This window comes from Ascaphus truei, chromosome 9, assembly GCF_040206685.1.
Source record: "Ascaphus truei isolate aAscTru1 chromosome 9, aAscTru1.hap1, whole genome shotgun sequence".
NCBI lineage: Eukaryota > Metazoa > Chordata > Amphibia > Anura > Ascaphidae > Ascaphus > Ascaphus truei.
This window is the reverse complement of record NC_134491.1, coordinates 68957070-68984615: the sequence shown is the minus strand read 5'-3', so window position 1 is coordinate 68984615 and position 27546 is coordinate 68957070. Positions and strand designations below refer to the sequence as shown.

The 27546-nt window shown below is 43.4% G+C and overlaps 1 protein-coding gene across 2 annotated transcripts in view; it reads left to right on the top strand.

Moving 5' to 3' along the window:
* The window catches only part of SYT6 (synaptotagmin 6), a 335617-nt gene that overhangs the window by 215180 nt on the left and 92891 nt on the right, over positions 1 to 27546 (top strand). For both annotated transcript variants that reach the window (XM_075615333.1, XM_075615334.1), the window contains exon 3: positions 7426 to 7984. In XM_075615333.1, coding sequence (XP_075471448.1) covers positions 7426 to 7984 — 559 coding nt within the window. The remainder of the gene's footprint in view (positions 1 to 7425; positions 7985 to 27546) is intronic.

Below are 27546 nucleotides of genomic sequence, written 5' to 3'. Positions count from 1 at the left end.
TGCACAAAAAAACAAGAAACACAGCGCACAACGCTCATAGTGCATTAAATGATATCTGGTGTCCCTGGTGTCACAGCTGCAGACGCTCCATAAATATTCATACTATACACAAGGTCACCTATTTAATTGTATCACATTCATCACGTTATTTATATATTGTTGTTGCGCACTTTTCTTTTGTTCACCTATTTCACATTGCAATCTGCGTTGTGTCTATCAGTGTATGTATGTGTCTATCTGAAGCATTTTGTCCTGCGTCTATTTATTTATGTACAGTACTGTATGTATGCATATTTGAGTGTTTTGTACTGTATGTATGACTGTATATATGTACCAGTGAATGCATGTCTGACTGTATGTATGACTGTATATATGTACCAGTGAATGCATGTCTGACTGTGTGTATGAATGCAAGTGCTATTTTAACTTTTGTGTCCATTATGGCTATGGTTGCCAGGTAGCGTTTCCAAAAATACTGTACGCCATGGTGAAAGGTGTGACGCACTCGAGACACACACATACATACTTCTGACACACACACCTCTCTGTGTCCGCTTTCCACTCCTGTTTCCTCCTCTCCTTGGCCCCACCCTCAGGCTCCTGATACCTCCTCCTGATTGGCTGCATTACCCAGCAGCAGCCAATCAGGATGGAGGAAGATGCCCAGCCCCCTAGCAATAGCCCTGCTCTCTCCCTGCTCCACCAAGCTGGTCAGGTCACTATGTCCAAAGATGTAATACCAGACACATACATGTCCAGTATTTCCTCCATTTTTTTTACTGGAAAGAGTTTCCACATACAGAACAGCCTGGTTCAATACTGGACACCTGGCAAACCTAATTACGGCCCTATAAAGGGCCCCTACAATCTGTTTTCCTTGTGAAATCTGGATTTTTTAATTCATCATAAAACAGGCTTCCCATTGCATCTTTTGGTGAAACGGTAGATCAACGCTGCATACAGTTTGTGTGTTACACTGCCATCTGGTGGCTCCATGTAGAGTATGTATGTATGTCTTTATTTATATAGCGCCATTAGTGTACATAGCGCTTCGCAGTAGTAATACACGTGACAATCATATAAATAACAAATAATACAAATAACAGATCGTGGGAATAAGTATTTCAGACATAAAAGTTACATTTCGGAAGAGGAGTCCCTGCTCCAAACAGCTTACAATCTAATTGGTAGGTAGGAAGAACATATAGAGACAGTAGGAGGGCGTTCTGGTAAGTGTGTCTGCAAGGGGCCAAGCTTTATGTATGAGGTCTATAGTATTTGCCACGGAGCTACTCATATGCTTCATTAAGCAGGCGTGTTTTAATGTGGGTCTTAAAGGTGGATAGAGAGGGTGCTAGTCAGGTATTGAGGGGAAGGGAATTCCAGAGGTGTGGGGCAGTCAGTGAGAAAGGTTTAAGGCGGGAGAGGGATTTAGATACAAAGGGGGTAGAGAGAAGATATCCTTGAGCAGAACACAAGAGTCAGGATGGTGCATAGCGAGAAATTAGGGCTGAGATGTAAGGGCTCGTTCAGGCTGCCAGCTGAGGACTCGGAGGGAGGGCGGGAGGCAGGCAGTGCTGGGAGTTTGCTGGGCGACATGTGATTATCCCCCAGCAGACTTTTCAGCGTTGGGGAGGGGGCGGGGCTACAGACGCAGGGTAAAGTATCCAAGCTGCAGTCATGAAATCATTCTGAAGAATGATTTCATTGGCTGCCTTGGTCCCTGTGACGCTGCTTCAGCTCCAAGAAACAAAATTTTCGTTTACTGAAGCTGTCGTCAGCAGCAACTCCTGGCTTCGGAGGCAGGGCAGTAGCTACCCTGACAACAAGTATTCAAATTGAATACTTTGTTGCTCACTGCAGCACGCACGTCAGCACGCCCTGCCCCCAAAGCCAGCACCCTGAACGAGGCCTAAGGCCTCAGCCAAGCTTCTTGCTGGCGTGCTGAGGCGCACTGAGGCTCAGGGAAAGCGGGTGCTTTCCCTGGCCTTAGACAGCGCGCCGTCCGGGGGCGTGTCGGGGGCGGGCCAGTGATGTCACGGAGCTGGTTTGCCCTCATTGGGCGAACCGCTCACGTGACCGGCCCTGTGCTCCGACAAGCAGGAAAATTTCACATTTTCCTAAGACCTACGCTTCGGCGCACTTGCGGAAGGCGAGCCCCTACTAAAGCCGCTCTAATTGCGACTGTAGGGGCTCAGTGCCGAGCGGAAGCGCGCCTCAGCGCGCCTCCGCCAGCAAGCAGTAACCCTGGATGAGGCCTAAGGAGGGGCAGAAGAGTGTAAAGCTTTAAAAGTGAGGAGGAGAATTGAGTGCGAGATGCAGGATTTGATCGGAAGCCAGGAGAGGGATTTGAGCAGGGGAGATGCTGAGACAGATTTAGGAAAGAGTAGAGTGATTCTGGCAGCAGCGTTTAGGATAGATTGTAGGGGAGACAGGTGAGAGGCAGGAAGGCCGGACAGCAGGAGGTTACAGTAATCAAGACGGGAGAGAATGAGGGCCTGAGTCAGAGTTTTAGCAGTCGAGCAACAGAGGAAAGGGCGTATCTTTGTTATATTGCGGAGGAAAAAGTGACAGGTTTTAGAAACGTCTTGAATGTGAGAGAGGAGTACAGTGTGACCCCTAGGCAGCGTGCTTGGGCTACTGGGTGAATGATAGTTCTACTAACAGTAATGTGGAAGGAGGTAGTAGAGCCAGTTGGGGGGAAGAATGAGGAGCTCGGTTTTTGCCACGTTAAGTTTAAGTTGGCGTAGAGCCATCCAGGATGATATTGAAGAGAGACATTCAGAAACTTTGGTCTGTACATCAGGTGTAAGGTCGGGGGTAGAAAAGTAAATTTGAGTGTCGTAAGCATAGAGGTGATATTTAAACCCAAGAGGTGTGATTAGGTCACCTAGAGAGAGTGTGTACAGAGAAAAGAGAAGAGGTCACAAGACAGAGCCCTGGGGTACCCCCACAGAGAGATCGATAGAGGAGGAGGAGGAGGAGGTGTTAGCAGAAGAGACAATGAAAGTACGATGGGAGAGGTAGGATGAGATCCAGGATAGAGTTTGTTACGAATACCAAGAGTATGGAGAATGTGAAGGAAAAGAGGGTGGTCCGCGGTGTCAAATGCTGCAGAGAGTTCAAGTAATATGAGCAGAGTGTAATGACCTCTGTCTTTGGCAGTATGGAGGTCATTAGTTATTTTAGTGAGGGCTGTACAAATTATTATTCCACAGGTTCATTAGTCATGTGTTCAATATTTAGTACATGCCAAATTCAAGGTGCGTTCTCTCTTAAAAGAGCACTTCTGGCGACACCTTATGCTTAAAAAAACTAAATGTTAATAAGTTTGAAGTTTGGTCTCTCCAGAACTTCACCACATTGATTCAGCTCCAGTGACACTTTGTTTCCTGAGATACTCGCCCCCGTAGATGCTGCCAGTACCTGTATCTCTGTGCATTTTTAATGCACCTCCATCACATGGGCCAATAGGAAGACAGAAGGGGTGAAGTTGTGGCTTCCTATTGGCCCACAGGACGCAGGACTTTTAAACATCCATATTGTGAACTCAGCTGGGTCACCTACTAGCAGCACCTAGGGAGGTAAGTAGTTTGGGAAGCAGGGGGTCCCTGGAGCTGAAATCAACGTGGTTAATCTCCGGAGATACCCTGCTCCAAACCTATTAAAAAAAAACACAAAAAAGGTAGTGACACGTTTAGCAGGTTAAATCTTGGTGACAGACACTTTTATCACAAAAATCATTCAATCAAATCAATGTTACTATATATTGAGTTAACGTCAGTTTTTAAACATGGTAAGCTGAGACTTGGGAGGGATGTGGTTTCCTCTGGCTGCTCCCTTTAGTGTGATATCATTATGTGCTGAACAGGAGTTTGCACAGGGAAAACCCTCTCCTCCTCCTTATCTTTATTGACTCAAACAGGGACAGGGTATGCTAGAGGTTGTTTAAAGACTTGATTGACAGGCACATCACAATATCAGAGGCCCAGATGAAAAGATGTTTCCTTTTACCCAGGCTTACAAGTTCTATGATATGTAAGAGAAAGGTCAAAGTTATATAATCCTATACAGTTTAGAAGACATTATTGCTCCCATTGTAGTGTGACACACAAATGCGTGAGTGGGATCAGACATTATGTCTGAATTAACAGCATGCAAAAAAAGGGCGGGTTCAATATGCTCCATTATGGGATTGTACCGTTAAGATTTCGCAAGTACCAAGGGAAAGCAGATACTGCTACTAAATTGCAATTAGAGAGCAAGTGGAAAAAGTTAAGCAACTTAATTTTAGTCAACAAACATGGGTGATTGATGCTTAACATTCAGTCTACTCTAAATCAAAATCATGCTTGTGTTTCCTTCTGCTCTGTAATTTCCAAAGGGCAGATCTGTGTAAAAAAACATTGAATCTTGGTTAAAACAAAAGCGTAGATTGATCTTTCAAATCCACTCTTCCCCATTATACTGCGGATTTCCTTGCTGCTGATATAGTTCTGCTGGCTGTATTAGCAGACAAAGAAAAAGCTTTAGTAAAGGATTTCAAGAAAAAAGGGTAGAAAATGGTGTAGAGCAGTGGTTCTCAACCGGCTCTGAGCAGGGTCCCTTGAAGGATTTGAAGGATGGTCTCGAGACAGTCTCCAGTACCTTGTACCTTGTATCTTGGAGGGGAAACGGTCCAGAGGAGAATTCTTGGGTGAAGGATAGTGATGTCCACGCTTCCTCTTTGATCTGAGGTTTCCACAGGGGGGGTGTACTATGAGTTTTTTCAAAATCCGTCCCGGGTTTTCTGAGTCCAGACCGGGATTTTGCTCTAGCTCGCCCTCTGTGGCAGGGTCCTCAATTTTTCCTCTTTGCAGCTTCCTTTAAAAGGACAGCCTGTAAGCAGGAAGTTGCCAAGCAAAGTTTCAGTTCATGCAACACACTTACCTTTTGTCTTCCTCGTTACCAGACCCGGCTACGTACCTCAACCACCCCTGTCCTTCGTCTGCCTCGACCTCTGCATTCTCACCGACTATGCAACTCTGCTGCCAGCCCTGACCTTCGGCTTACGACTCACTATTCTATCAGGACTCTGTCCCTCGGCTCAGGTCGGTTCTTTCATATTCCTTCCTCAGCCCTGCGGGTCCGTTTCCTGCTTGAGCCGAGCATCATAACACTCAGACCTCACTGTCGCTTATACCAAACACACTCCCCCTCTTTTTCACACATAGTCATCACACTCCCTTAACACTCCATATGCACCCTCATACATTATGCTCACCCTTTTACTTAACACAGTCCACATTTATCCCCCCCCCCTTCTAACACAGTACACTCACCCTCTTTCTTAATCATAAACACCACATTCAACTCATCTCACACCACCATCAGGGGGCCCTGCATCTGATCTGTGTGTATTTTAAAGAATCCGCCAACGGATTGCTTAATCCGCCAATTGGATTCTACAAATCCGTCAATGAGTTGTACCCAATGGTGGATTTTGATGAATCCACGCAGTTTGTAGCCACCCAAATCATTTTGCGGATTTTACACCGCGAAACGGATTTTGGGGGTAACTTCAGTGAAAATCCAGGAAACGGATTGCGCCGGATTTGCCCATCTACAAATGAGTAGGGCAGCGCAGTAAGTGGTGAAGGAGGGAGCATTATAGAGGAGGATGGTGAAAAAGAGGGGGGGGCGGGGCCGACCCGGAAGTGTATCACAACTTCCATTGCCAGATGCCAGGACGGACACCCCTGCTTCCTGGGGGTTCAATTGGTGGAACTTACCCTGGGCACAAAATACCTAATGTAGTTCATCCTCTGATTATAGCCCTACAGCAGGCTCATATAACCTGTTTTTCCCCTATGAGCCTTTAATACCCCAGTCTAACGTTGAGAAGCCCAATAATGTTTGAGTCTACAAAATACTACAAACTACACCTGATTCAGAGTGTACAACCATCTGCAGTATTAATTCACCTTGCAGCGTTTAAACTGCTATGAAGGAGTATTATCATTTGCTAGAAAGTTTAGAAGAATTTGCTTTCTACAGATATACAGCCCCTTCACTGTAATAAACCCTGCAGATGTGACTTCAGTTTGATGTAAGCTATTCTGATGCGTTGCTGCTAGTTTGCTTGCTCTGTGATATTATCGCAGAAAAAAACCCTCTGAGGCTCGACGTCCCATCATTAATTAACCAATAAGAGGCTGGGAGAAAATGCATTTTGCTTTTGCTTTATTTATGTTTGCTACAAATCGCCTGCAAGGCAGCAGGATCTTTCAGCGAGGGCAGCTTTCTTTGTTTTTACACGTACCATGTTTAGAATATCTATTAATACAATCTTTGGGTGCAGTTCCACTTAGCAACATTTCTTCATACCAACAGTCGGCTCGTAGTGACCTTCAGTAAATCAAGTTACTGTCTATGTTTTTACTAAAAAATGTAATTGTAAGCTTTTTGGGCAAAGAGTGACATTGTTCCCCCAGAAAATACAACATATCCCGTTATAATTCAGAATGCAGAGTTTCTGTAAGATTCAAAGGCAGGTTTTGTGCAGAATATGACAACATATTACACTTGAGGGGACAATGAAGTCTGTTTTATCTGTAGTTATGTCCGTAGAAAAGAGCTCTCATGATACTGAAGAATTATCTCCCATGGGTGCTCATCCAGCCTGATCCACACGCCAGGAGGAGTTCATATATCATGAGAATCGCAACAAATGTCGGCACTCCAGAAGTCATACAAAAAAAAGAGTATCATTTATTGAGAGAGAGGATCAATTGTTCGGTCCACCCAGCTCTTCCTATCTGTCAAGAAGACAATAGCTTACCCCTGAACAATGTGTGCTACAATGTAGGATTACTGGCTCATACAGTATAATATAAATAAAACGTATCTCAACAATATTTTTGAAACATGTAAACTGTCCCCCCCCCCCCCACTTTGATGTTAATGTAAAAAATATAAGATGGAATAATATGATATTCATACATTATCAAAAACTTAGTTGATAAATTTGATACAAATTGGACTTTATTGAGAGCTTCAGTACCAGAGTGACCTGCCTTCCCTTCCCTTTCTCTTCTTTTTTACTCATTATTTCTTACTCATTCCTCTTGATGAGGGTTATTAATTGAAGTGCGATAGTCGATCAGACACTACCACACAGAAACTTCCATTAAAGTCAATGGGAGATACTAAGCAGTAGTGCCTGATCTACACTATTGCACGTTAATGACTATCCCCTACAGTGTATTGAAAGTTAGCATCAGTCCATTACTTAATTCCGTTAAAAGCATAAAAAGTGAAGCACTTCCAAAAGTTTACTGTTTCAAGCCACTTGAGTTGGGACAATTTAGTACCGTGCCATTAAATGTATGACAGTACGCCGACCCTCCGGAACTCTAATTGTATTACATTTCATTTTGCTTGCAGACACATCTCCTTCAAAAGGCATCTGCCTCGTCAAATGCACGTGTCCAGTTTTGATTTCGGAACAGACACCCTGCAAGTGACAGAGCAACCAACTAGCATTGGGAGGATCAAACCAGAGCTGTACAAGCAAAAGTCAGTGGACTCTGAAGAAACCAAGAAGGATGATAGCAAAGCCTGTGGGAAGATCAACTTCACCCTCAAGTACGACTATGAAAATGAAACCCTTATAGTCCAAATCCTCAAAGCCTTTGACCTCCCTGCCAAGGACTTTTGTGGAAGCTCTGACCCATACGTGAAGATTTACCTCCTGCCTGACCGGAAGAGGAAATTCCAGACTAGGGTCCACAGAAAGACACTTAACCCAACCTTTGATGAGTCTTTTCACTTCCCGGTTCCCTACGATGAACTCCCCAGTCGGAAACTCCACCTTAGCGTGTTTGACTTTGATAGGTTTTCCAGACATGACATGATAGGGGAGGTTATTTTGGAAAACCTGTTTGAGGAATCAGATCTTTCAAGGCAATCGTCCATCTGGAAGGATATTCAGTATGCGACAACGGTAAGAAGTCTTCTGCTAATTGTTACTAAATTGGATATAACTTAATTACGGGGATTAATGCTTGAAGACCGACTGCACAGTTAAGAAGAACTTAATAATCTACAGTAGCGGCAGCTTTTATTTGAACACTTCCCGCACGGCAGGATGCGTGCGGGAAGCGAGGAGACGCGGCTTGTTGCGGCGCACTGTGACGTCACAGTCATGTGCGCGCCCGGCTTCCCCGGGCTTCCCCGACACCCTGGAGTTTAAAGTGAGGTAAGTGGGGGTGCGGGGAAGCAGAGGGGCAGAGCAGGAGCCGGGTTCGGGGTCGGGAAGGGGGGCTAAAATGCGCCCGAAGTGGAGGGGGGGTGCGTGTAGGAAACGCGGCGGCGCGCGGTCTTGACTGGCGGCAGCCGGAGTAGATCCCGGCATGCCGACGGCATTTGTTCAAATTAAAGCTTCCGCTACTGTAGCATGTTTAAGACGTTAAAATAGTCCAGTTAAAATATCCTAAGTATGGACTTCATGGTTTTCCTCTGTGTGATGCCCTATTCAATGTTCTGCATCTCTCTGCTCTGCAACTGTCACTTTTTATGTAATTTATTGCTCTGCTTTTGACGTGGACAATATGGTAACAGCATAAGGGCGTGTTTGAAAGGAATGAGATTGATATAAAGTTTTCATTTGAGACTGAGTTTCTTTAGGAGTAAGGTATCACCAGTCTTCGCATGTCTCTGCTGCTAGATACTTTAGCTACATTGTAACTCCCCGTCATATGTGGAGAGGACAGTTCAGTGAATATTTCTAGAGGCGTGCAAAACATTTGCCTTTTTTATGGTAATTTTTTGACGCCTAGTCAGGATTTGTAAGCAAATTGCCAAGCATTGTCAAGCAGATGTGGTGTCTATATTTAAAAAGGGAGCTAGATCACAACCACGGAATTAAAGACCTGTAAGCCTGACTGCAATAGTGGGGAAACTACTTGAAGGATTAATACGGGATAATTTTCAGGAATACCTAATGGAAAACAAAATTATTCGTAATAGTTAGCATTTATTTGTGAAGGATAGCTCATGCCAAACTAACCTTATTTGTTTCTTTGAGGAGGTAAGTAGGAATTTAGACCAGGGTAATGCAGTTGATGTGGTCTACCTTGATGTTGCAAAGGCTTTTGATACAGTTCCACATGATGTTGGTGTACAAAATAAAGCAAATTGGACTCAGTAATAATACTGTATATGCACCTGGATTGAAAACTGGTTGAAGGACAGACAACAGGGGGTTGTCATAAATGGAAGTTTTTCAGGTTGGGCTAAAGTCGTGAGTGGAGTACCTCAGGGATCGGTACTGGGACCCCTGCTTTTGAACTTGTTTATTAATGACCTTGAGGTTGGCATCGAGAGCAAAGTCTCCATCTTTTACTGATGATATTAAATTGTGTAAGGTAGTAGAATCCGAGCAGGATGTAATTTCTCTCCAGAAGGACTTAGAGAGACTGGAAACTTGGGCTGGTAAATGGCAGATGAGGTTTAATACAGATAAATGTAAGGTTATGCATTTGGGAAGCAAGAATAAACAGGCGAATTACAAATTAAATGGGGATAAATTGGGGTAATCCTTGATGGAGAAGGATTTAGGAGTGCTTGTAGACAGCAGGCTTAGCAATAGTGCCCAAAGTCTAGCAGTAGCTGCAAAGGCAAACAAGATCTTATCTTGCATTAAACGGGCAATGGCTGGAAGGGAAGTAAACATAATGATGCCCCTTTATAAAGCGTTGGTAAGACCACACCTTGAGTATGGAGTTCAATTTTGGGCACCACTCCTTAGAAAAGACATTATGGAACAAGAGTGAGTACAGAGAAGAGCCACCAAATTAATAAAGGGGATGGACAATTTAACTTATGAGGCGGGGCTAGCTAAATTAGATTTACAGATGCAACAGCCATTATTTTAACAAATCACGCGGTGCATACCTCGGAATACCCATGTCATGGCGCGGGATTTCTTCCAGCCTTAAGACACGAGAGCAGGCGAGTGCATAAAATGGCATTTTAGTGTTCTGGCTTTTAAACACCTGAAATTAGCACAATACTGTACACATTACAATTCATTAATTTCATTGCATTTAATTGCACACAATCCATGAAATTCAAACAAAGCACCGCGATAAAAACGTGTGCCTGGGGCAATTGTTGGCGTTAATGCCACGTGGACTACAGCAGCGCACACGAAAACTGCGCTGTGATTTGTTTCAATAACGGCCGCTGCATCTGTATTTACATCAGAAAAGAGGCGTCTAAGAGGGGATATGATAACTTTACACAATATCCGGGCACAGTACAAGGAGTTTTCAAAAGAACTATTCATCCCAAGTGCAGTACAAAGGACTCAGGGTCATCCCTTAAGGTTGGAGGAAAGGAGATTTCACCAGCAACAAAGGAAATGGTTCTTTACAGTAAGGGTATTTAAAATGTGGAATCCATTACCCATGGAGACTGTGATGGCAGATACAATAGATATGGTCAAAAAAAGGTTAGACATCTTTCTAGAAACAGAAGGTATACAGGGATATACCAAATAAGTAAACATGGGAAGGATGTTGATCCAGTGGTTTTCAACCAAGGTTCTATGGGCATATCCAAACGGTTCCGTGAGCTTTTTCACTCTGTCCGGACATATTGCATGTTAACCAGGCACGTGACGTCACGCCGTCAGACACAATAATGTCAAGCTGGGAGACGCAACGATGTCAGACGACTCAATAGATTAGAGAAGGTAATTGTAGCAGAGATTAATTCTGCATAAATCTAACATATTGAGCAAAGCGTAAAATGTGTGTGTGCGCATATATATGAAAAAAAAAGGGCGCAAACCAAAAATAGGTGGATGAAAAATAATTAAAAGTCACCTACAAGGACATGGATACAAGTCCATAGATAATTCCAGGATGAGGCAAGACCTAAAAAATGAGAGAGATGCCAAATATAGTGAAGTAAATTGTATTAGGAAAACAAGAAAAAACACAAAAGCGCACCAAGATGAGAGATAGATATTGTATTAGCAACAAATAATAAAATTAGTAACTTACATATAAAATTTCTTTAATAATCCCCGATTCTGGTGTCTGGAGAGGGACCAACACTCCAAGTTTAAAGAGCCAGAGCACGGACTGAACTTTTCATAAATTGTATTAGGATTACAGCGCAAGTACAGGAGGTACTTACAATGTAGCAGTAGGTTTCAAGCGTGTGAGACCTACTGCTACATTGTAAGTAGCTTCTGTACTTGCGCTGTAATCCTAATACAATTTACTTCACTATATTTGGCATCTCTCTCATTTTGTAGGTCTTGCCTCATCCTGGAATTATCTATGGACTTTCATTGTATCTATTTCCTTGTAGGTGGTTTTTAACTATTTTCCATCCATTTATCTTTGGTTTGCGCCTTTTTCTTATATAACTCTTGGTTATTGTAAATAACATACAGTACATTGTGGCAGCATCCATTGATACAATTTGATATTGTTTGTACATATTTTGCTCTCTTTCTCACTCTCTCATCTGGAAATTAACTGCTCTGGAGACCTTTTGGCTGCAGAGAAATTTCATTTTTTTTAAAAATTGTTCCAGCACAATAATAAATATAAAAACCAAGATGGCTCAATAACATCACATTTCTACAGTCTGCACATAAGACATCAGCCCCTCTTCTCTTCAGTTACTCATGTATTGCTCAGTTAAGAAAGAAGAACCTTGAATTGAGGAGACATTGGGCATCTCAAAGCATTTTTTGCTGTCCTGAAAGGGTTAAAGCAGAATCTACTGACTGTTTTTATTAAGATACTAGCTGATATACCCGGCGTTGCCCGTGAGTTAAATTTCCCGCTCCCTCCTCTCCCCCTATTTCTGTGCTCCCCCTCTTTCTCTGTTCACCCCCCCTCCCTCCCAGAGGGAGGGACAGTGGACAGGAGGGGGGGGGGACAGTGGACAGGAGGGGGGGGTGGGGACAGTGGACAGGAGGGGGGGTGGGGACGGTGGACAGGAGGGGGTGGGTGGGAACAGTGGACAGGAGGGGGGGTGGGTACAGTGGACAGGAGGGGGGGTGGGGACAGTGGACAGGAGGGGGGGGACATTGTGTCACACACACACACACACACACACACACACACACACACACACACACACACACACACACACACACACACACACACACACACACTATCACACACACACAGTGACACACACACATACAGTGTCACACACACAGTGTAACACACACACACACAAACAAACAGTGAGAGACACACACACACACACTTACAAACAGTGAGACACACACACAGTGTCACACACACACACGCACACAGTGTCACACACACAAACAGTGAGAGACACACACACACAAATAGTGACACACACACACACAAAAAAACAGTGACACACACACAGATATCTCAGTCCCGTGCAGTGCTCAGCGGCGGCTTTCTCTGGCACAGGCAAACCCCCTCCCCCCCCCCCCCGCAGTCCCGTGCGGCGCCTTTCTCGAGCGCAGGCCCCGCCCCCCGCAGTCCCGTGCGGCGCCTTTCTCGGGCATAGGCCCCGCTCCCCCCGCAGTCCCGTGCGGCACCTTTCTCGGGCGCAGGCCCCTCCCCCCCCCCCCCCGCAGTCCCGTGCGGCGCCGTAAGTGTTAAAGCTGTAGATGTATTGAACGTGAAGGCAATCATGAAGGCCCAATGCAAATGTAAGCCATAGGCTGGCGGCCATTTTATAATGTGAATGTAAATTAACACTGCGTAGGTGAACGTGGCTAGACGGGCGGCCATTCTGTAATGCCAATTCAGAGTGCGAAGGGGGAAAGGCACCATTTGTATTTGTAACCATGTACAGTATTATTTGTCATCTTATACTTGAAAACGAGAGGTAACTCTCAATGTATTACTTTATGGTAAAACATTTTATAAATAAAAAATAAATAATCTCTGTGACAGGCCCTAGAGTTTTCAGAAGTCATACACATGTGACTTCATGTCTTCGGTGCTGTGACGGTGGTGGTTGGGACACCGAACACTGTGAGGTGTCTAATTCAGAAGCATGGATCCCCGCAGCGTGATCACAACAGACATACAGTATGCTTGTTCATCCATGTCGCTGGGGACACTAAGTCTTGCTAAATATCGATGTCATTTTCCAAGGACTTACAGTATACACCCGAGCGCTTTTTAATGGTTACATTATTGGTTTGAGATCAGAGAAAAACATTTGTGTGCTCAATGAAATACCGGTATTCCATATGGTCTAATTCGGGCTTTTATCGGTAAAAAAATCTGTACTTACCCACGTAATATTGGACTGCTATTTTACTGTTTGCCTAAAGAAATATATTTTATGATTAAGAAAATAAATCAGTGGAAATGGTGTGAACTTGATGCGAAAATATAGTGGATCTGAGGGATAACCTCCCAACAGAAGTTATAAGGGAATTAAAAAGAAATTGTTGGATACAAATACAGTAAGGTTGTCCCATATATGAAAGAAACTCAATGATCAAATAGGGTCTGAGATTTACAACGTACATGAGAATGGTCAGTCAAGGGTATTTGCCGTCAAATTCTATGTTTCTGTTACACCGCTAAGGAAATATGCGCCTTAAACAGTCTCACTGTCTCTACAGTATATGCAAAGGTGGATGTTTGAGGTTTTTATGGAGTTATAATGATGTTTGATGGACATTCATTGTCTGGGGATGCTGAGTGAATGTTCAGTAGACTTATAATAACTGTAGACAGATTAATAATTTATTAATATTCAATAAAGTATGAACTTCTTAAGACTTTCTGTCCATTTGGACGGACTTCTGCCCATGCATCTTAATGTGCGCTTTTATTTCTCACTGCGCAGTCATTCTCCAGAAATTAGTGTTCCCCCTCTGTGGTCTGCTCCGAAAAGATCAGGAAACTTAGGGACCTATTCACTAAACTTTGATAAGTGCATTAATGCATGATAAGTGCCCTTTTAGAGTGATATTGCAGCTGTAACTGTTCACAAAGCTTTGATAACAGGCATTATCACACTAAAATGGCTTTTTAATGAGCTATAAAACTCTGGCTACAACAATTAGTGTGGTACAGAAGCTGGAAAAATGCCCAGACGCACATTTTTTGCCAGCAACTGCTATTCACTAAACTTCGCTATGCATATCATAATAGTGCAGAATAAATGAGTTCTTCAGTATTCGGTGATACCTTTTTTATTGGACTAACAATTTATGTCACAGGACAAGCTTTCGAGAGTTCTCCTCTCTTCTTCAGGTCAAGCAATACTGATATACAAAGGAATCTATGGCTAAAACAGTGTGGAGAGAGGGGGGAAAAAAAACAAAAAAACAGATATTTGCGGTAGATAAGGTAGGGTGTTAAGTGTTTGAAGCCAGGGGACAGTGTCAAAGAAAGGTGGGGAGGGGAAGGGATGCTGGAGGGGGGGGGGGGAAATAAAGCTATTTTCTGCTTTATTCATATCATAATATAAACACTTGCATTCTTTTCTCGCAATCCAAAGGGTGGCGAGATATGAATTATGATTTGCATATAAAGTAGTTTCTTTTATTTTTCCTGCACAGGATTGAATCCGGGGATCTCCGGAGCTGACCCACATATTTAGTTCAGCTCTGGAGACCCCCGAATTCAATCCTATGTGATAAAAATTAAATTACAGCTAGTTTCATTACCTTAGTGGCTAACCGTTAAGGTAATGAAAGGGTTAAATAGCAGGCACTGATTTGTTGGTGATACATGGGGTGGGTGAAGGTGGTAGTTGCCCCATAGTGGTTGTTTAGGCCTTGCGGGAGGGTCTCAGTAGAAGTTAACCCCTTCATTACCTTAGCGGTTACAATCGCTAAGGTAATGAAAGGGTTAACCCCTCGAGCTACGCTCCCACAAGGCCTAAACACTATCCTGGGGCAACTACCTGCAACTGGGGAAACTGTGTCATCCTTGTCCTCTGTGGGCAGCATCATTACAATAAAAAAAAACTGCTGGCCACTACCCCATTAATCATCTTAGTGGTTAGTAACCGCTATAGTAATTAAGGGGTTAACCCCCCACCCCATCCAGGAGGTCTAATCAACCTGCCCAGGCAACTACCTCACCCACACCCCCTCTACCCATTGATTGTCACAGTGGTAAACCATGCCCCCAATATGGACATGGATTGCCACAATGCAATGAATGGGCAACCTAAAAAAATAACATAACAAAAAATACAATACATTACAATTAAATAAAAACAAACATTTTCCAAAAAATGCATTGCTTGTCACTGTGCTTATCTACAGTATACACATAAAGGGGCATAGATAAGCACATTGGCAGTCAACGGGCAACCTAACAAAAATACACAATTAAATAAAATTCAATCAATGTGTTTCTTACCTTTGCTGGATTCACCTTTCTCCTACTCTGGCTCCAACTGTTGACCCTCGATGCAGTGCTCAACAGCCTGATGCTAGCGTGGGAACCATTTGCCACTCAAATCTGACATGGCAAGCCCTATAAAAGCTTGTGCAGCCTCATTTGACGCCATGAAGCTAAGGAGTGAAGACCTCCTCCCCAATAGGATTACAATGGCGTTACAGATGAAGATAGATGAAGATGAAGATACAGAAGAAGAAGAAAGAAACCCCCAAATGGATTACAATTAACAGATGAAGATAAAGAAAGAAGAAAAGGACTTTACCTGAGGCCCTTTGCTGTTTTGGATCGTGGATTTGTTCGAGAGCTTGCTGAGACCATGGGAATCGGAGGGTGAAGACATCTTAAGGTAAAAAAAACATTGAATGTAAGTTATTTTTCTTTAACAGGTTTTTTTATTGTATTTGTATTGTATTGTATTTTTTTATTTCCATTGATTGCCAATGTATTGACGTATGGCCCTTTACGGCTATACATACATACAGTGCAAGCAATGGTTTTTTTTGGCAAATGCTTGCTTGTATTTCTTTTAAATGTATTTTTGTTCATTGCTTTTAAATATGTATGCTATTTATTTTGTGTTTTTATTTTGAATTATGGTGTGTTTTGTTGGGTTTACAATTGTTTATTTCTGTATTTGTTTTGGTGTTTGCTTTTTAATAGTGGTTTATTTTTGGTATTTTGATTTTGAATGATGGTGTTTATTTTGAGCTTTCTTTTATTTATTGATGGTTTTGTTTTGGTGTTTTAATTGTTAATTCTGTTTTTTTTGTATTTGCTTAATTGATTGGTGGTAATTTTGTTGTGTTTACTTGTTTATTGTTGTTTATTTGGTGATTGTTTTGATTGCATTGGATATTGTTGGTGTTTGTTAATTTTGTAGGTTGACCATTGACTGCCATAGTGTTAAATCATGCCCATATTATATGGACATGATGTACCCACTGTGCCAATCAATTGGTTTATTAGCATTTGTAATGTGTTTAGTTTTCTATGTAATGTGTTTTATTTTGGACCTGTTTTTTTTTTTTACCTTCACCATTTATTGCTATAGTGGTAAATCATGCCTATATTATATGAGCATGATGTACCCACTGTACCAATGAATGGGTGGAGGGTGGGGGTAGTTGCCTTGGGAGGGTGTTTAGGCCTCCTGGGTGGGTAGTGGGGGATGGTGGGTCAACCCCTTAATTACTATAGTGGTTACTAACTACTAAGGCGATTAAGGGGCTAGGGGCCATTAGAGTGTATTTGTTATTGTATTGTTTCTGGCAACGCCAAATGTATCTCTTTTGGGGAGCAGGGGATTCGGGCAGCCCTATTGGCTGTTGTGACATGTGACTCCAGCCCCAATGCCTTGTGGGACATGTTGTTATCACAGAGCCCTTTGCCTGTAATGGCCGCTGCAATTGCTGTCCTTCTGCGCATGCGCGTGCTCTGTTTAATGGCCGCCGCACTTCCATCCCATCTGCGATTGAGCAACTCACACTGCGCACGCGCGGCCAATCTCAGTGTGGCGGCACCCTGCAAGGGGAGCCACCGCAGACCTCAGCGACCCGCTTGCCATCCTGAATGCACCCTGCACTGCCTCAGCCACCTCCCCGCACTCACCGGAGGCGCGCGCACCCCACCACACTCGCGAAGGTAAGGGGACATGTGGAGCCCAGATAGGGAACCTGGACACACACATATTCTATATTAAATGGCAAAGCTGATTGTTATTGAATAAGAGTATCTAAGTAATGGGACAAAGGGGTAACAGCAAACAGCAACAGCTATCTCATGTATCCTTAACTTTGTCCCAGAAGGTTTCACTGTATAAATTAATGACTATTGCTAATCAGTGGGGAGTCTCGTGTTCGCTCTGTGCATCTGGAGATTTATCACTGTAATGATAAAATGTCACAACTCTGCAAACAACTTGATACAAAAGGGTCTCTTTCACATCGCAAGCGGCACTAATGTTATTGATCATGACTTATCAGAGGCAGTAAGCAAAATTGTCCTTATAATGATAAAGAGATCCCTTACAGCACAATATTAATATTTGTTTCTTGTAATGCACTGATAGTGTACGTATTGCTGTAGAGGTTGCAATCCATACCCGAGGCACGGGGAGATAAAGGGACATAATATGTAAATATCATGTTATGTGGTAAAATTGGTAGTTAAATTAATGAAATTTGTATTAAAAATTATGAAATAATAAATAATGAATCCAAGTGAAAATATTGCTCAAAATGTACTATATATAAATATATATATATGGAGTGCCGGAATCTCCTATGTATTTGAGTGTCACGTGACCATGGGAATAAAATGCATAGGAGATACCGGCACCCCGTAACGGGGCCTGTATCTTGAGAAGCAGGGGGTTCCCCGGACCTGAAATCAACGTAGTTCTGCTCCGGAGACCCCCTGCTCATCTACACTAGTAATAACATTGTATTAAAAAAAAACATTAATTTCGGGCGAGATTTGCGCAGGGAGAGGCAGCTCTCTCTGCAGCAGGAAAGAATCGCCTGGTAAGCCCTTTTGATAGAGGCCATCATCACGTCGCCGGCTACTCGCCCGTTTTGGGAATTTTGCCATCACAGGTAAATCGAGGCTTTCTGAATAACGTGATAGCAACGCTCAAAAAACAGGCGATTTTTCTTATGAACGCTTATAGCATAGGCCCGCTCATCTCATAAGTTTAAGTGGGACCTAAATGGGCCATCCCTACTGGACGAAATAGAGCTAATGGCTTTGACATGTTTAGGAGTTTACTTCTGGGTGACTGATATTGGTGCCTTTTTTACCCAAATGACACCTGCAAATATTTTTACATCATTTTTTAAAGTTTGTTTTGCCTGATTCAGTCTGTTCTTTAAGAGCTTGCACAGCCGGCGCCCACCTCTTCCCTCCCCCTCCCCTCTTTATCGGCGTTTTGATAAGGACAGGGTGGGCGAAGGGTAAAGAAAATACTTGATTGACGTTCCCCATTCAGAAACCCCAGCGAAATGCAATTTGTAATGCATTTCCATGGAAACAAGAAACAGCCAAATATTTGCTTTTAGCACGGTTAGGGGAATTTAAAGAAACCAATTCGATTGATAATTGCTTTACAGCAGGTTGCCTTTTTGACAGCTACATGGGATTGCACCTTTAATTCTTCTTATGCAAGAGGGAACCAGCTTCAGGGCAATTAAATAGCAGCTAGTAACTCTATGTAAGGTATTTATTAAAGTCTCCCAGTTGCAGCTGGGAGGTTTTGAAACATAAGTAACCCACTTTGTCTTTTTGTATTGCTTTCCACAAGGAAGAGTATGTGCACCTTTAATAAGTTTTCTGTTAAGCCAAGAAACAGCTTCGTTATTCATCTAGGTCCTTGGGTAATCCTTTTGAAAGCATTTGGATGGTAAATATTGAAGTGCTACCCACAATCCATTACATTTGTGCCTCACGCTGTGTGAGGCACAGGTATCGACGACAGACTGAGGAAGCCTGCACTTATAAATCAGATCTGCTCAACAAAAGGTGTTTTTTAAGAAAGCCCTCAGTCAGTTTTATAGCTCAGTGGCATATATACAGACATATTATTGCAGGAAACTACAGGTTCTTCCTTTCTAGTTGATAGATTCCATCTATTCTATGAAAAATAAACTATTCAGTGTTTTATCTTTCAGTGCAGATTGATCAATATTATAACAGGTCATGTCGTTCAAAAACCCAAATATATATTAAGTTAAAACACAGAAAAAATAAATATAACATACAAAATACAGACCAGGTAGCAGCAGAACCACTCTGTCAACTGCATGCACTACATGTGTGAGTGTATATATATATATATATATATATATATATATATATATATATATATATATCAGTGCCTTTGTGTTTATCATTGTCTAGTAATGTGTGTGTTTGAAGGCAGATAAGACGCACGTGGCCCATGCAGTCTGCCTATTTTCCCATCTGGTGTAAAATTATTCAATCCTTTGTTTTTGTTTTTTCATATTTAGGATAGGCCCATGTCTATCCCAGGCATTCCTGAATTCCCTTATTGTATTCGCCTCTACCACCTCTGTTGTGAGGCTATTCCGCAAATCCACCACTCTTTCCGCACATCTCTCCAGAGACCCCCAACCTCCAGCTTCAGAGCATGACCTCCAGCTTCAGAGCATGACCTCCAGCTTCAGAGCATGACCTCCAGCTTCAGAGCATGACCTCCAGCTTCAGAGCATGACCTCCAGCTTCAGAGCATGACCTTCAGCTCTAGCACTTCCCTTTCTTTGAAATATGCTTCCCTCCTACACCTTTTTTAAATCCTTTTGAGTATTTGAAAGTTTCGATCATACCCCCTCCCCTCCACCTTCTGTTCTCCTCTCCATGATGCACATGTTGTTGAGGTACTTTAGTGGTGTGTGTATCAGTTTGAGTCAGAATATGAGTGCAGCGGTTAAAGAGCATCAGGTCAGAAGATTTAAATGCCTGAGGGTCTAACAACACAATGCGCACGCACTTTTGAGATACAATTTATTATAGTGTATGGTTATTATTTACTAAAGTCTAGGGAAAACTGGTACAAAAGACAGCACCAGATTTATAAAAGATAAGGAACCCATTAAGCTGCCTACATTGAATCAACTATTGTAAACGTGATTGTCCTTGCTTAGCTCTAGTCCTATAAGGCAGGGGTGCGCAAAATTTTCAGTCGGTCCCCACCTCCTGCTCCCTCCCCCCCCCCCCCCCCCCTTACCTGTTCTCTGCTATCTTCTGACATCACGACATCATGTGACCTCGCGGTGTTATTTGACGCCTCTTTGCCATGGTGACGTATCGCCAGAAGCCGCCGGAGACCAGGCAAGGAAACTTACAGAAGGCCTCACGCGCGCTCCCCCGGCATTTATTTTAAATGCTTTGGGGAAGAGCGCAAGGCCTCTGTAAGTGCCACCCCCCCGTCCCCCGAAAATCTCAGGGGTGCGCCCCCCAGTTTGTGCTCCCCTTCTCTAAGGGACTAACTCATTAAATATTGAGTAACTGAGATGCTAATGAGCAGAATAGATAATTAGGTAGCAAAAACCTGTCGTTTTTTCCTCTGCAATATAGAAAGATAATCTGTTGCTTGACTGCAAAAACTCTGACTCAGGCCCTCATTCTCTCCCGTCTCGACTACTGTAACTTCCTGCTGTCCGGCCTTCCTGCCTCTCGCCTATCTCCTCTACAATCTATCTTAAATGCTGCTGCCAGAATCACTCTACTATTTCCAAAATCTGTCTCAGAGTCTCCCCTGCTGAAATCCCTCTGCTGGCTTCCTATCAAATCCCGTATCACACACTCAATTCTCCTCACTTCTAAAGCTTGTACTCTTCTGCTCCTCCTTACATCTCAGCCCTAATTTCTCGCTATACACCATCCCAACTCATAGTTACATAGTTACATAGTAGATGAGGTTGAAAAAAGACGTAGGTCCATCAAGTTCAACCTATGCTAAATTTAGACAACAGATACTTTATCCTATATCTATACTTACTTATTGATCCAGAGGAAGGCAAACACAAAACCCCAGTAAGGGGAAAAATTAATTCCTTCCTGACTCCAAGAATTGCAATCGGATTAATCCCTCCAGCTCAAGGATGTCGTCTCTCTGCCCCTTTTGTATCTAAAGCCCTCTCCCTCCTTAAATCTTTTTCACTGACTGCCCCACACTGCTGGAATGCCCTTCCCCTCAGTACCCGACTAACACCCTCTCTATCCTCCTTTAAGACCCACCACAAAACACTAAAAAAAACAAAAACAAAAAAGGAAGCATATGAGTAGCTCCATGACTGATAATTTACACCTCATACTAAACCTTGGCCCCTTGCAGACCACTCACCAGAATGCCCTCTTACTGTCTCTGTACGTTCTTCCTACCAATTTGATTGTAAGCTCTTTGGAGCAGGGACTCTTTTTCCCAAATGTTACTTGTATGTCTGAAGCACTTCTCCCCTTTGTGTGTTATTTATATTATTTGTTATTTGTATTATTGTCACGTGTATTACTGCTGTGAAGTGCTATGTACATTAATGGCGCTGTAAGAGATGTGTGCAGAGGTAATGGAGAAACGTTCACTGTTTAGGGTGAAATTAACATATAGCTTTCTTGAGCCTGTCCCTTTAAACAGCACAGCAAACAAAAATATTCAACAACAACAAACACCTATCCCTGTGTAAGTGCTAACTTACTTCCCCAGTCTCTCTCTGCGAGGCTGGTGGGGGAGGTGGAGGGAGAGTCCCTTACCCACTTATCACCCCAAAGTCTCTGCGGTACCATAAAGCAGGTGGCCCTTCATGTCAGTGGTGTCCAGGTGTCTTGGTGTGCTTGAGGGTCCAGCCTCTGGCAGGTTTACTGGTCCCCTTGTGTCTTGCTGTCAACACACAGTCCTTCTGTGCATTCAAGACCCCTTGTCACGGTTGTGCTCGCCACAAACCTGGGTCGGACCGCGTGGCTGAGGTGGGGTTGTATGAGCACCCAAGAGTAATCTTCAGAAAAGCCCCCTGTATAAAAGCGAAACTGGCCCCAAGTGTCTTCAAGAAAGTAGAAGTGACTAACACCCAGAATTGGCTACCTTTGCCAATGGGTTTTTTTGGTTGCTTCGGCTGTAAGGCTTGTAAACAAGTCACGAAAGGGGAGAAGAAGGAATTTACTTCAAATGTCACGAAAGAGGTTTTTAAAATTAAACAACACCTAAATTGCCGCACAGATTACATCGTATACCTCCTGTCATGCCCATGTGGTCTCCAGTACGTGGGGCGCTCTACAAGACCTTTGAGAGTCCGCGTACTGGAACACATGGGAAATATACGGAGGCAGCTAATGACACATAGCGTCTCCAAACACTTCAGTCTAGTACATGGGGGTAATCCAGGGGCTCTAACATATAAAGGGATCGAGAGAGTGGATGCCCACTGGAGAGGGGGAGACAGGCTGCGTAAATTATGCCAGCGTGAAACATTCTGGATTTATAAATTAAAAACTTTAACACCAAGGGGGATGAACATTGACATAGATTTAGGGGCTTTTATGTGACATCTTGCTCTCGCCTCTTTATGCATGTATACATCCTGGGATCCTTTTCGTATAAGTAAACTAGATTAGTGTACCCCTTATTGCATAAGTTGATACCAAAAGGGCTCCATATAGAGTAGGGGCAGATTTTAGCTCCACTCTGGGAATCTCTATACCTATTGTCCTTTTTTAAAACACTATTTAAAACACTTTTTAAATATTTTTTAAAAGTCTTTGATATAAAGAACCCTTTTTTAAGAATCTTTTCTCCATTAGGTTTGATTATATACCTTATCTGCAATACACACAGTAACATGGGCATTTGAAAATACACGGCATGTGAAAATGCCATCATAATATCAACTTTTATGCATATACTGACTTTACGGTAGTCTCTATTTAAACACAGTCTGGACTTTATTTGTCAATAATGAAGGGATGACATGTTTATTGACTGTCAAAACCAATTGAACAACAATTAGATTGAGACTATTTTATAGATGGATCACACATTAAGACTAATGTATTTTATATGAAATGTCACATATCATGCTACTATTAATGGCAATTATTTGCTCCCTTTACCATCACAAAGATGGACACATACACACCCCTTTCTGTGTATTTTAGAAACCCGTGAGGGATTTAAACTCAGAACGGGAGCGAACCGGACATATGAAGCTGCTGAAAAGAATAATCACGGGACAGATTACATTAAACACTGTGGGACTACGGACTGATCTGAAAAGCGCATGCGCAGTGATTAATGCAAGGAAGCCTTCCAACCATGAGGGCGCAAACAACTGACGTCATACCGAGCGCCCACTACAGGACATACACGCATTAATCAAGATGGCGGCTCTCCGTCAAGCAGGGAGCCGGAATCCAATTACCAATTATGGAGGACAGGACCAGTGCCTATTTAAAGGGACTAGAAACCAACCACTCCACCTTTTACGAGCCTGAGGAAGCCCTGTGTAGGGCGAAACGCGTAGCTCATCGACTTTGGAACTGTGCAGCACTCAGTGAGGGAACGGAGGTGCCGTGGAGACTCTCTTCATCCGGACGCGGAGAAAAGAGACTTTGTACCCACCTATCACCCACTATTCCCTTTGCTGTTTTATTCTCCCTTTTCAAGAAGCATCAGTGGCTTCTTTTGTTTTTATATTTTTATATTTCCTACCCCCATACTGTTTAAAGTGTATTGTTTATTCTATGATAGTTAAAATAAAGATTTCACTTCCCATAAGTGTTCAGTGTCCCTGAGTCCACTAGAGATTGTGTGTAGACCGTAGGTGTCTACCTACCATCATTGACGTTGGAGTATCAAAGATACCTCTATGAGTGTGTGCTCACACTGGCCCGTGTGAGTATTTTTGTTATATCCCTATATCCCTCTCTCACCAGGTTTGAACATTTGAGCCTGGGTCCTTGGCTATATGTTATCCACCCAAGGATCTGTTTATTGCATTGGTGTTTACAAAGATACAGCTATATGAGATCGCTCACATTAGGCCTTGTGAGTGGGTTATTATCAATCAATATTTGATACTTGCAACATCATATTATTCCACCCCCATACCGCAGCAAACTTGTGTATGTATGCGCCTAATTGCCTTTTTTGTTTACACTCACATCCGCACGAGAGGCGAATTACAGTCAAGAATCCACCGACCCAAAGGAGAAAAGAGGACCAGTAAGAAAGCAGTACTACCACTCAGAAGCAAGACGCGGAAAGAAGTCAAAGAAACCTTGATGGGATACAACTTACACAAGGCCGTGTAAGTTTATTTATTATTCCATCTACACCCTGTGATTATACACAATACGTAAACTCCCTATTCAAGGAGTTTTTCTTTCTATGAGGGATCAATAGAGTCTAAAACACCGCATTGACCGTCAGTGAAAGATACTACATCCTCCTCACATTGTGCTCCCCCACCTTTTCTTCTGTTTCTTGTATGAGCACCAACCTTAGAACGCGCAGGCTGATCCGGATTGCGCAGTTCGTAGTCGTACGTAGCAGGGTCGGGACTGGAGAAGGCAGCATCGTCAGTGGACAAGCCGGGGTCAGGACAGGAGAGATCAGGGTAACCGTTATTCAAGCAGGAGTTCGGCAACAGGTAATCAGAAGTTCCCCGCTTCAGCTTAGGAGCGTGAGAGCGGGCGTGGGTTCTGCGCATGCGGCGAGTATGGCCCATGGTACTGCTCTCAGGAAGGGATAGGCAGACCGGAGTGGGCACACCGCCAGGCAGCACTGGTAAACCAGTGCTTCAGCGCAAGAGTCCAGAGCGGGCCTGTGTAAGGAGAGAGAGAGCTACAGACCTCAGGACTCGTAGACCGGCCTCTACTAGGGAGGGACAGCCGGCCTCAGGAAACTGGAAGCTGAAGTACGCACTGGAGAATCCTCCGCTTCAGCACAGGAAACCCGGACACGGCCTCTGCAATGGAGAATGAGCAGCAGGCCCCAGGAACCAGTAGATAGGCTCTGCAGTAGAAGGATAGCAGGTCTCAGGAAACAGGAAGCATAAGTCAACACTGGAGAGACCTCTGCTTCAGCACAGGAGACAGGAACAGGCCGCTGCGTGCGACTAGCAGCCGGCCTCAGGAAACAGGGATCTGAAGTTAACATGAAGAGTACTCCGCTTCAGCACAGGAACAGGCCACTGCATGAGACTAGCAGCCGGCCTCAGGATACACAGGATAATCAGGAAATACAGGCCCCTGCATGAAGACTAGCAGCAGGCCTCAGGAACTAGGGAATAACAACTAGAGAGGTTAATACATACACAGACAAGCCAAGGGCTTGTGGCAGAACACTTGTGACATCCAGGAAGGACTATGCTCGGCAGGGAGCATTGTGGGGAAGGCTGTCTTTAAAGGTCAGTGAACCAATAGCAGAAGGGGCGTGTGACAGCATAGCTTTAATGAGTGAACCCAGGGTGAAGCTGCAGTAAATATCAGGAGCAGTGTCTCCGGGCTGCACAGGTCTGTAAGGCAAGGCAAAAAGTAAACTGAGGTGTGGATTCCTTACACCACTCTCCTCATGTCAGCACCCTTGTGTGCTGAGGAAAATCTCTCTCTATTTCTCACAAGGCTTTTTATAAGAGATCTAATTAACCTAGTGGAGTCTGGTTAATTGCCCGGCTGCAGTTAACCAGCTCCCTGCTGGATTTAGAGACAGTTTCTTCAATAGGGACAAGTCCTTGTTACAGGCGCTATATAAATAAAAGACATACATACATACTGTACATACATAGCTTGAGCTTCGTAAATCGATCTATTTGTCTGTAGCCAGGCAACCTGTTACATTTCTTACTTACCATCAAGTCTACCGGTAAGTTTCCATAGTTCATTATAATCTTTTTTTGCATATCCCTGCAATTAATGTACATCTCTGTAAAACTACCTGCCACCCCAGTCCTAACTTATGTCCTTGAGGGCCACAAGCGAGCAAAGATAATGGAATGCGTGGAGATTACACCCATATGTCTCTTAATTGCACTCATTAAATGCAAATCACCTCATACATTACATAAGCAATAAGGAAAGCCCGAAAACCTTCTCAGCTGGAACGGTTCAACTGGTCCCTGATTAAGCCTTGCAACTGGTCAATAGGAACCATACAGCCTCATTGGTGCCTCTGGAAAGGTTTCATTGAGCTTGGCTTCCCTGCAGTAACATATTGATTGATCTGAATGTAGCTTATAAATCCAAAAATTATGTTTGCTGTGAACTTGACCAGCCTTATTGATCCAAAACCTGACATCTTTTTCAAAGTTGTCTAGTGGGATTTTGGTTTCTTCAATCCACTCCTATGAGTCACAGTTGATTCGATGAATACTCCAACTGCATAACTGCAGCCTCATTTAGCTTGTGCATAAGTCATGTTTGCAAATGACCTTAGCCAACCTTATTGATCCAAAACCTGGCTGCTTGGCGATGTTTCTTCAAAGCTGTCCAGTGGGACAATGGCTTTCTCTGCATGCTCCCATGAATCGGGTTGTCTCATGCATAAGCAAGCAGCATAACTACCTGTTTTTATAATGAACTCAACCATTTTACTTGTACAAATTGCTTGTACCTTTTTCTGCCCTAATCACAAACACTATTGTTTCCTCCACCAGTTTTCAAATTCACAGAAATAATTTCTCTGGGTCATTGTGACGGGGTCTTTCCCCGTCTAAAGGCTTTTATAAGAAAAGCCTGTCTCTAGTTGGTGAGTGCAGCAGGGAACTTGTTAATCTCTGCGTGAGGCAATTAACAGCAGTCTAATGTTCTCTCTGATCCAGACACACACACTGAACCGCTGTAGAGAGCAGGCTGCTGTGAAGAGAAATCCTGCACAAGGCCTTTCACACCCTGTGACGGAGCGGCCTGTAGGCGAGGTCAGGTATAAGTCCACACATGCATTTTTGGGTAAACCATAATAATGAGTGTTTTTATTCTCCACAAAAACAACTAAAACATTGTGGATACTGCCCCTTAAGGTAACACATAAATCATAAAAACACCTATACCCTTCAGGGAAACTAAATAAACATTACTCCGGCTCTTTCTAACTGGGTCACTAGCTAAGCTGGTTAACAACCCCAAAACATAAAACAGTACCAAGACCAGGGAACAATATAGAAAGTCTTATCTGTGTGTTCTGCTCCGGCGTCTCTGATTTCTCCAGGCACGTTAAGATGCAGGCAGTGAAGTCCTGCTGTTCCCAGTAAGTCCTTTGCCCTATCTGTACAGGCTTCTCTGCTATGTGGGCTGTTGGTTCCCCACTGTAGCCAGGCAAACTCTGTGGTTAACAAGCCTGGATCCCTGCGGGCGGAACCTCTGTAATCTGTGTTCCTCAGACTCCAACAGGGGCACTGAAAACCAGATACTTCCTGCCTTTTATCTAGGGTTCAAAACAGAAATTGTGAGGCGCTACTAATGAAGGTGAAAATAAATAAATAAATCAATAAATAAAATTATGTGATATATAAGTGTGCTCAAATATAATAATGGCAAACTTCGCTGCTCAACCCTCTTTGGAGAAGTTCCAGATTTCTCCTTTCTTGAATGTTGAAGAGAAGCTTGTGGGGAG